The sequence below is a fragment of the Histomonas meleagridis genome (genome assembly GCF_020186115.1).
Source record: "Histomonas meleagridis strain 2922-C6/04-10x chromosome Unknown contig_145, whole genome shotgun sequence".
Lineage (NCBI taxonomy): Eukaryota > Parabasalia > Tritrichomonadida > Dientamoebidae > Histomonas > Histomonas meleagridis.
The window spans coordinates 74365-86053 of NW_027150774.1; the positions used below are offsets into that span (position 1 = coordinate 74365).

Here is an 11689-nt window from a genome sequence, read left to right on the forward strand (position 1 = left end):
ATAATTAATTCTTATATGATAAATTTGATTACAATTTCGAATTACAATTCGATGTTTTGGCTCCGTTTATTGAAAGCCGATACAACTGTAAATGATAAAATGTCACTTTTTAATCCAGAAAAATGTCTCCTCTTTCTATCACCATTTTATATTAGCTCAATTTTTTATTTATAATCATATGCCATTCATTTTTATATGATTTAATGCATATAGTTTTTTATGATATATCCTTTATTTGCTACATTAAATCTATTTTTTCTTTTTTTCTGATAGCCCGATAAACCAACTATCGCTCGTTCAATTATCCTCCTTTTCACACTTTTTGATAATATAGTTTTTAAAACCATCAAAATTCAATTAATCGGTTATCAACTTTGATGTTTAGCCTTCTATTAACACTTGGTAGCGCTGGAACGTCTTTACCCATTGATCGTGGGCTTTCAAGGGTCACTATTAAAGATCGGTATTGGAATTTAACCTCGGCCACAGGTAAGCTTTACACATATAAAAATAAAAACCAGGATACTTTTTATATTCACTTTGCCGAAGCAGTTCCAGCTGACGAACTTCCCTCATACTACACAAGTACCGGAGTTAAGTTAGGCTCAAACTCATTTAAATGTAATGACAATGATCAAAAATGTATACCTTTAGCAAGCTTTTATGACTTCGACTGGAAGCCTATTCTTGATAACAACCTTGATGCCGGTGTTATAAACTATGCAGATGGTGAACCATTTGCACTTAATGCAGAAACTTACGATGACTGGGAAACTTTCTTCGAGTTCCGTTGCACTCCTGGAGTAACAGAAGCAGAGCCCGAGTTCATTGTTGATGTTGTTTCCGAACAATTCCAAAGAATTCATATTCGATTCCTTGATGAAAGAGGTTGTCCAAGCGTTGTAACAGTTAACACACCATCACCTACACCAGCCTTCGAGACTGATACTTTGGTTACTTTCCGTCATCCAGAAGATACAGATTTGGCAATATTATTTGATTTGAAAGAAGTTAATGGCGGACCTCTCGGTTTGATGACACCTGCAAAATTAAGCAATGGCAAGTGTGGTTACATTTTCATAGCTCCTGCTGATCAAATTCTTCAATGTCCATGGGGTGCTACATGTGGATCTGAAACTTCTTCATCTGCTTGGCTTTGTGATGAAAATGTTAAAGAATGTGAGTCGTATGGTCTTCTTGGTAATACTGCAATTTCAGAACTTGATGATGATCTTATTGATGATAATGATATTTTCAGTGGATTTTATGTTCGTTACCACCATCCAAAAATATCTGGGAAATATGCTCAGTTGAACTTGACTTGTAATCGAAATCTTCCTGCTGGTCATATTGTATTTTTAGGAGCTGATTATACAAACAACAAAGGTAATGTAATAGAAGTAGCTGGTGAATCAATATATGCTTGTCCAACTCCAAATCCTGTTCCAGTGCCAGCTGAAGGTTTATGTAAATTTGAGTATATACAACCAGGTTCAGATTATAGTGTATCAATGGATCTTGAAATTTATAACAAAGAAGGCGGTCTTAAATCAGAAGTTAAAAATGTTGCAGATCGTGTTTTTTATGATCTATACTACCAACCATGTGGAGCTATGACATGTCCACCCGGAGCAGATTGTGATGATGAAGATGCTACTGTTTATGCATGCACTCGGTCTGATGGCACTACTCAACCAGAATGTCATGCATATGGTTTGATGCGAAATAATTTAACCGCAACGATAAACGGCGGTTATGTGTTCAATGGCGTAACGGTCACCTACACTGGAGACGTTAAGCGACATGCCGAAGTCGATTTCATTTGTAATGAAAACTTAGCAGATGGTGAAATTAAGTTAGCAGAAACAATTTTAACCAAAGATCGTACACTTTATTTCACTGTCCAAACTAAAAGTGCATGTGCATCAGGTTCTGGACCTACACCTACACCACCACCACGTATTTATCCACAAAAGCCAGTCAAAGGGCCAACACCTACACCAACACCAGTTATATCACCAAATCCATTTTTCTTATATCATAATGATACACATTATGTCTTTGTTGATCTGGAAGAAATTGAAGAAGATGTCCTTAAAGAAGATATGGTCTTATATGAGCGTGGTCGTAAGTCCTCAATCCATACAGAATTTTCATCATGGTCATTAATTTCATGTCCATTAGGATGGGATTGTGAAGAGTTTACAGAAGCAAACTTATGGCAATGTTGGTATGATGATGATTACAAACCATATTGTCATCCTGCTGGTGACAAACGATTACCAGGTCTTAAGTCCATGTTAATAGATCAAAATTCATTAGACAATGGTTTAATCATTAACTATGAAGGCCATTATGGAGTCAGAATGGAGATTCGTGCATATTGTGATCCAGCATCTAAGAATGTTGACACATTACCAATTGACAATTCGATTGTTGTATATCATCAAAGTACAACAGGCACTGAATTTTCATATGAAGCAGTCTCACGATACATATGTCCATCTAAATTCGAGACGCCAGTAGCACCATCTGGTGTTACGCCAACACCAGAGCCATCGCCACATACCATTAATTATGTCTTTGAGACATATTCATCTGGTCAACATATCAAATTAGATTTGTCTAAGTTACAAAGTGATTTAGAACCAGTCGTTTTAGGCTTTGGTAAGAATCATCACAAAGCAGAAATCGATTATACGCCAAGTCAACTTACATCATGTCCACAAGGTTACACATGTCCATCCGATGTCAAACAAGGAAACATTTGGAAGTGCATTAACAATTATTACTGTTGGCCAATTGGTGACGCGCGTTATGGACTTCATATGTCATTAGTGAATGAGTCAGAGCCACTCGAAGGTGTCGCAGTGAACTATGATGGAGGATATGGTAAGTACGAGACACATATGATATTCCAATGTAATCAGTCCGTACCTGAGCATACAATTCACTTCGATGAAGTAGGTGTCCAAACTCGTCAGAACTCTATAGTTTTGTTCGCTCATACACCAGACGTATGCCCAATCAGCTCAAGCAATATGACGCCTGGAGCAGTGTTCTTGTTGATTGTGATATTGTTCATAGTGTCGTACTTCGGTATAGGCACTTTGATAATGTTCGCTGTGAAGGGAGTCGTGGAAGTACCTTTCCAGGCATTTTGGACTGACGTATGTAACTCAATAGAAGCAACAGTGACATTCGTTGTAACATGTGGAAAAGGCACAAATAACTATAACGCCATCTAAAAAATACCCAAATAACAAAACGTTTTTGATGAATGTAATGAAATTGTTGCGGTGATAATTTGGAACTGTTTAATGTTATTAATGCTCATTCTGAAGAAAAGTTATCCCAAAACAGTTAAAGTTCGCTGTGATAATGCATTATAAAAAGTGTTTAAAGTTATCAGTTATTTAAATTAGATAAATTTTTTGTTTTTTTTACTGGAAGTGTTAGTAATTATAAAATATTTGTAAATATACTCAATAAAAATATATATTTCAAGATAAAAATATTTTAAATTAAAAAAAAGAAAAAAAAATAAAAAAATTTGGGTGAACCGTGAATCGAACACGGATCTATTGAGCCACAATCAACAATACTAACCACTATACCATTCACCCCCTGAATATTTTCAATTAGATATAGTATAGATTATATATTATATTGATGTTGTTATATTAATGTTGTTTTTAAAACCATCAATGTTTTATTTCATGAATTTCTGGGATATCACATTTGAACAACAAAAATATCTTAATTGAAATATTTTTTATGACACATATGTATTTAAAATTTTTATTTATGAATTTCGTTGAGATATACAGTTTTATAAATTTATTATAAATTTAAAAATATCAATTGTTTCTATATCGAATAGATCCAACATACCCTACAACAAAATTATTTAATTGATATTTATATAATTATACTATATCTAATTGAAAATATTCAGGGGGTGAATGGTATAGTGGTTAGTATTGTTGATTGTGGCTCAATAGATCCGTGTTCGATTCACGGTTCACCCAAATTTTTTTATTTTTTTTTCTTTTTTTTAATTTAAAATATTTTTTTCTTTAAATATATATTTTTATTGAGTATATTTACAAATATTTTATAATTACTAACACTTCCAGTAAAAAAAACAAAAAATTTATCTAATTTAAATAACTGATAACTTTAAACACTTTTTATAATGCATTATCACAGCGAACTTTAACTGTTTTGGGATAACTTTTCTTCAGAATGAGCATTAATAACATTAAACAGTTCGTCATCACATTGTCCATATTTGAAATCTCAAAACAGTTTTTGGAGGTTTTAACGGTTTGGTCGTTCCTTTTGGAAGATGCGTGGTAAATGGTTGAAGAAACGTATGCGGAGACTTAAGAGGAAGAGGAGGCAAATGAGAGCAAAGGCTCGGTAAATAAATTCCTCATAATTACATATGGTTTTTGAATAAAGCACATGCTCATCATTTATTTGTTATTTACAACCTTATGAAAATTTTCAAAAAAGTCAAATAATTATGTTCTTATCATGCCTCTGTTTGAGAATTTAAGTAAATAGTTACTTGCCACAATAATTAATTGCCAATATATCTCAAAAAATAAATGATTTGTTCTAAATAAGCCAATTCACATTAGTGTTAAAACAGAAGAAGAAATTTCGATTATAATTTACATATATAAAACAATATAATTGTCATTCTTGATCAATCAATTTTCTTATTTCATCAATTTTATTAGCCAAGTTGCCAAACTTTTCCACATTTTGAAGTTTTTTTAAAAACGTTTTAAAGTGTTCAATTTGATTTGGTGTCAAAAGTGGAAACTTCTCATTCTTTGTACTTTGGAGTAACTTTATTGCATTTTCAATAATCGATGCAATATCGCAATCTATTCCAAGTTCGATCATAAGATTTAATGCGCTAATGTAAATTCTAAATTGCTCAACGAAAGAAGGAACTGCCTTATCAAGGCTAAGCATTTTTTTCATACCAATTAATTCCAAATCCATTGAACCATTTTGTTTTGCAAGAAAACAGAAATGTATCAAAAGTTCTTTTGTATTACATTTTTCGAGCAAATGTTGCAGTAAACTTTCCCTAACGTTTTGCTTTGAGAAATGACTCATAAGAACTTTTAGCTTCAGATCATTTAAGCGTTGGAAAGATGGATTTCGTTCAGTCAATTTTTGAATGAGTTCGTCAGCAAAACCGTTGTAAACGTTTTCGTCTTTGATGTAATCCAAAACAGTGCACTGAAGCCAAAAAGTGTTAATTTCTGGCTTTGTTCGTCTAATGAAATCTAGAACTACTAAAGGAGAAACACCAGATCTAAGAGAACCTTGAGTTACGAAGTTAATCATATCAGGTTGTTGGAAAACGAATGGTTCAGCAAAAACAATTTCGTAGAACTCTTTTGGAAACTTATGGACTGCAATCAAATATTTTGTTATCGCGGCCTCAGATCCTGATTTATTTCGGTCAGATAATTCTGATTTCAAAAAATTTCGAATGAGGTATGGTGATGTGTTAGGGTCAATTTGAGATAAAAACTGTATTGGTACCTTAGATCCTTTTGGAATTTCTGGTACAATTCCAGTAAATAACTCGATATTTTTTTTAAGACAAAAACCTAAAATTAACAAAAAAACGTCTTCTATCGGCCATTGAATCGCACACTTTTTGAGAATGTCGATCGAATTATGCTCAATTGCAATTTTTGTAATTTCAGGTGCCATTTCGGGTGCGAACTCTGTTTGTGTGATGAAATCATATGCCTTGGATGAGTCGTTAAAGCCACGACAACACTTAAGTGAGAATTTCTTTAAGGATTCATATACTTTATCACTCAAGTTCTTTGGCTCGATAATTGCTGATTTTTCTTTTTTGGGAAGACCATGTTGAATAAATTCAAGAATCTGAGGAATGAGCTCGCATAGAAGAGATGGCTTTAAAAGATTGTTATTAATAAGTCTCTCGATTAATGTAATTCCAATTTGGAAATACGCTTCATAGCTTTCCCCTTGATATTGGTCTCTTGTGTCTAAGAATTCCTCGACATACTTTGTAAGTTCTTCTGTTTGTGAAACTTTGATATTAAAATATAGAAATTCAATTGCTTGGGAAAGATGATCAGGATGGTTAACAACAAAGTTAGGCATTTGCTTGATCATTTCTTTATGGTTAACAAGTAAAAAAGGTGAATCTGAAAATTTTTCTTCTCCACATACAACTGCAACATGACGCAATAGAATGTTCTTAGCTGATACAGCTAATGAAGGGATCATATCAAATACTATTCTAATGTATTCATCCTTTTTAGAAACAAAGGCAATGATTAAAGAAATAAAAAGTCGTGGGAACAAATATTGATAGTCTAATGTAAACCAAAACCATCTGGCGAGTTCCCCTGCCGAAATATCTGAGTTTGCGAGATTATTTTTCAATTTCATCAGAAAACTTATTAAAATATCTGGATCATCTAAATATTGCATGAAATTTTTGAACTCAGATAATTGCTTGAAGTAATAGATACTTTCATAGATCATGGATTTTATGTCGTCTGGGTTCAAATCAGGTGGAGTGGGAAGGTTCTCCATATTTGCTGGACAAGTGATGTAAAAAATTGAATTCTTGGTTGTTAACGTTCTCATGTGATTTAAACGTTCTTCTTAGGAAATACATTGTTAACGCTCTCATGTCACCAAAGTCTCAACTCGATGAATTAATAAGATATTAAATTTGTTTTAATACCATTTTGTACTAACAAAAATTTTCTATTGAACTATATAAACAAAATTATGTTTCATTAATTATTCATAAAAATCTCCATATTAATGCATTTCGTCAGATTTTTCTTTACTAAGAAAACTCATCATATATTTAATATTTTAAAAAATCCTTTTGTAAAAAATTTTTTTATTTTTTTCACAGATTATGTAGATAATTTTGGATTAATTGAAGATATTGATGTAAATCTTTAATGGAAAAAAATGATGATTGTTTCACTTTTTCATAGATGAATGTTCTAAAAATTGAATAAAGCTCACAAAAAATTTATTATTATCATATCATCTCTTATCAGAGATAGGGGTATCCCTTATGACTAACATTATATTTTTTACATGACATAGAATACACCTAATAACTTAAACAAAATATTATAAATTTATTTTCATAAAAATGCTTCTAAATTTAAAATCGATATAACTTTAAATATTCATCATATCTCAATAAACCTTATGTGAAAAGTTTCAAATATTTATCTATGGTAAAATAATCTAATCAAAATTAGACAAATCTATTCTGTTGCTGTGATTTTTTTCATTCTTTGCCATCTAACTAACTTTTTTAATATTAATAAATGATGAATTATTATTATTATTATTATTATTATTATTATTATTATTATTATTATTATTATTATTATTATTATTATTATTATTATTATTATTATTATTATTATTATTATTATTATTATTATTATTATTATTATTATTATTATTATTATTATTATTATTATTATTATTATTATTATTATTATTATTATTATTATGTATGTATGTATTATGTATTATTATTATTATTATTATTATTATTATTATTATTATTATTATGTATGTATTATTATTATTATTATTATTATTATTATTATTATTATTATTATTATTATTATTATTATTATTATTATTATTATTATTATTATTATTATTATTATTATTATTATTATTATGTATTATTATTATTATTATTATTATTATTATTATTATGTATTATTATTATTATTATTATTATTATTATTATTATTATTATTATTATTATTATTATTATTATTATTATTATTATTATTATTATTATTATTATTATTATTATTATTATTATTATTATTATTATTATTATTATTATTATTATTATTATTATTATTATTATTATTATTATTATTATTATTATTATTATTATTATTATTATTATTATTATTATTATTATTATTAAACAATAATAATTCAAATTCTTCTATTTATATTCTTAGAAAGTTAGAAAGGAATGATTTTTAGGGAATATTCAAAATATCCTATTTATAATAACTATTAAAGCCTACTTTTCATTTTATATAATACAAGAATGCGCTTCACGCTGTTTGCGATATATAATTATAAAAAAGAAAAAAGTATAATAGAAAAATATTGGGAGCCTCTTAATAAATGGAAGATAATTAGATATATTTTGAAATACAATCAACATATAGATGATATTTTAATAGAAAATAAAATGAATTTTATTAGAAAAATGCGTATAAAAATAGAATTTCCAAAGATACATAAAAAGATCAAAAACATGAGGTGAGCGGGTCGTTTTAAAACTTAACAATTTGTAAACCATTCAATTGTGTTTGATTGATTTATATTACTATCGTAAATTTTCAATCAAAACAACACGGTTTTGTATCAAAAAGCTCAACTTTTTGTGCCTTGGTTGTAAAAAAACCGGTATCGATTGTTCTTTCTCTGGCGGTTACCAAAAAAATTCATGACTTTATTTTAGTGAGCCAAAAGTTTTTGTGTGGCGATTTACTATTTCACATGACATGTCATAATTAAGTGATCGATATCTCTCAAAAAATGATTTCTGATTTTGATGATTCCTCTGATCTCTCAGAAGCATTCACAGGACCAATAATTGATTCAATTTCCTGTTTATCAAAAGAGGATCGTGATGAATATGAGCGTCTTCGAAATTCTTTTAATATTGTCCAATCAAAAGACCGCCATACTGCAACATTTCAACAAGAAATCAGCAAAATTATAGCTTTTGTAAACAGATCGCCAAAAGATAGAGAACAGAGGGCTATTGCTGCTGGTTTACTATATACAGGAAATTACTTCTGTGTAAACACGCAGCAACTCATCAAACTCATTTGCAGATGCAAATCAAGTATAAATAATGGATTTCACCAATTAGGATATACTACAATTAAGATTAAGGCAAGAGTTTGCTTATGCCTTAAAAATGCACTCCCATCAATTGCAAGCAATCCACAGCTATGTCGCCAATGGACTGTCAGAGCATATCTTTCTGGCATTATGGCTCAACAATTTATGGAAATTAATAATTCCAAAAAACCATTACAGAGACCACCAAAAGGACAAATATTTGTTGAATACACACAGCCTATTGAAGCACTGTCGATTCCACACTTAAATTTACCATCATCAGCTCCTTTGAAGAAAAGCAATACAACTGAATTTTCTCCAAAAGCACTGGACAGAGATTTAAGTACCAATTTCGATATATTCGAAGATAATGGAGATGATTATTCCTTTGAATCACCTGATGATTTTAATCTGAAATTTTGGTAATTTTGATTCCACAGAAAATGTTAGTTTGGAAATAAAGTGGACTATCTATTCTTGTTTTTTATAAAAGAAAGTTATCATTTCTTACATTTTTATTTTAAATGAAAATTGAGTATGTATAATTTTCTATAAGAAATGAATAACGTTTGTGGGAAGAAACCGTTTAATTTGTAAACATATCAAATAGTCCATCGTTTTTTTTCATTTCGAGTATCTTTATCTTAATAAATAAAAATTAAATGAGAAAAAGCAAGACATAAAATGTACATATTTTGGTTATATTTATAAAATATCAAAAAAAAGTTTTAATACAATTCGAATTTAAATAGAAATTTTTTAAATATTAATAAAGACAAAAATTATCAAGATACTTACTCACGTTGTTGAACCTTATATTGTGGTCATTCTCTATTTTCATTGTTTAAATAAAATTATTCACCCATATATAACGAGTGTTTTTTCGTCGTCCAAGAGAAAAAAAAGAAAATGATTTTTATTTTTATTTATATAATAAATAAATATATTATTCAAAACTTGACAAAACAGTGTTATTTGGTCGAGGTTTATGTAAATCCGACGAATACGAATTGTGCCAAATCTGATAGAGGGATGTGGCCGCATGTTTGGTGTGGTGGTGGTTCTAATTATTCGAAATGCGATGCATCTCGGTGATTTGATGATAGGTATAAACAGAGGTACTGTCACATAACATCGATAGCTTTGTCATACCTGTATGCTGTGACATGCGACTAGACAGAGCGGTATGGCTTCGAGGAGATCATTTTGCACTCGTTCTTTAATGAATTTGATTTCGAAGAGCCATTCTCGAACACACCGCCTTAAGGCAAATTAATTTGCTACATATATAAAACAATTATTAATCACCAATTTGTTGCAATGTTATTCTGTATTTGTGCGAATAATTATTATTTGATTTATGAAAATATTAAGTTAATAAAAAGAAATTTAAAATAGTTTTTATATCATGCTTAAAATAATTGATGTAATATTCTTTTGTTTATCGCTTATAAATTTAATTTAACTTATTTCATATAGAATTAAAATTTAAATTCATATAAAGTTTAGTTTAATCAAATGTCACATTGCATCCATCATTTGGACACTTATGAGTTTCATTTTTACATTTCTCACACAAAACCAACTGTTTACATTCAGGGCAAACAACAAAAGCTTCGTTTTGTTGGCATTTTTTGCATTTATGCTCAGTATGACTTATTTGTGATTGCTTTAACATCTCTTCAATTCTAAACCTCGACAAAAGTACATTTCGTACTTCACATGGTGATGAAGGAAAATAAGTTCCAGAGATCGATGGCCATTTCCATTTCTCTTCGGGCGAAAAGTTCGTGTAGTCAATACTTGAAATGATTCCAGGAATGTGATGCATTTTTGTGAAGAAAGATTGAACTCGATCATTGACCAATCCATATAATTCAGACTTCTGTGATTTTAGAAACTCACTTTGGCTTCTAGCACCTTTGGTTATCGAGTCTTTAAAAACAGTTGAGAATTGACATGGATAAAATGAAGAATTATTACAATTGTCAATGGCTTCAACTTTGATCATTGAATCAAGGAGAGAACATTCTGAAAAATGAATTGCAAACAAAAGAGTATGAGATGCTTTTTGGGAAGCCTTAGAAACAGGACCTGATTCGATTGCTTTTGCGATTTCATCAGCTTCGATGATAGAAGATTTGAATGCAGCAGAATTGTTTTGAATTTTTTCATCGATGCCATTGAATTCTTCTGAAAATAACCGGAACATTTCAGTGGTTTTTTCAGTTTGATCTTCAAGAAAAAGTTGAAGAGAAGAAAAAACAAATGAAGCGAAAATGTAATAAAACTTATTAATAAAACTTTCTTTTTGATCTTGAATACATGTATCTTTTATCATGTTTATAACATTTGTTGCATTTTCTTTGTTTTTGTCATTTAAAAATGGATTGATATATGAATTAATAATTTTTTGTGAAGATTCTTTGATTTCTTTAATTTGCTCTTTGAGAAAATTAATTTTTTCTATTATAGATTGGTATTGTTTACTTGGCTCATCTAAGTTTTTAAGGATATAATTTTCGATTTCATTGACTTTGCTTGTAAATTGACTTTTGAACCTGTCAATGCTCGTTTTGTCATTTGCGTTGGATAACATTTTGATTGTGACTTTGGCTGCGTTGGAAAGTTCATTAATTCTTTGACCAAACGCTGAAGAAGTCAATTTTTGCTTTGAATCTCCAAAATTTTGTAATTCATTATTAATGTTTTGGAGTTGATTTTCAATATCCTTGCTTATTATTTTGTA

General features: G+C 29.5%; 4 protein-coding genes across 4 annotated transcripts; 2 read left to right on the top strand and 2 right to left on the bottom strand.

Moving 5' to 3' along the window:
• Positions 1-377: 377 nt before the first annotated feature.
• On the top strand, positions 378-3248 carry GO595_001509 (uncharacterized protein; the record flags this gene model as incomplete). The annotated part of the gene is made up of 1 exon (XM_067914316.1): positions 378-3248. The coding sequence occupies one exon, from the start codon at positions 378-380 to the stop codon at positions 3246-3248; it is 2871 nt and encodes a 956-aa protein (XP_067778299.1).
• A 1459-nt stretch (positions 3249-4707) lies between these two features.
• GO595_001510 (uncharacterized protein) lies at positions 4708-6609 on the bottom strand (the record flags this gene model as incomplete). Its single annotated transcript, XM_067914317.1, has 1 exon — positions 4708-6609. One exon carries the CDS (start codon positions 6607-6609, stop codon positions 4708-4710), a length of 1902 nt encoding a protein of 633 aa, XP_067778300.1.
• A 2019-nt stretch (positions 6610-8628) lies between these two features.
• GO595_001511 (uncharacterized protein) lies at positions 8629-9366 on the top strand (the record flags this gene model as incomplete). The annotated part of the gene is made up of 1 exon (XM_067914318.1): positions 8629-9366. The coding sequence occupies one exon, from the start codon at positions 8629-8631 to the stop codon at positions 9364-9366; it is 738 nt and encodes a 245-aa protein (XP_067778301.1).
• A 1084-nt stretch (positions 9367-10450) lies between these two features.
• Positions 10451-11152, bottom strand: GO595_001512 (uncharacterized protein; the record flags this gene model as incomplete). Its single annotated transcript, XM_067914319.1, has 1 exon — positions 10451-11152. The coding sequence occupies one exon, from the start codon at positions 11150-11152 to the stop codon at positions 10451-10453; it is 702 nt and encodes a 233-aa protein (XP_067778302.1).
• Positions 11153-11689: the final 537 nt, after the last annotated feature.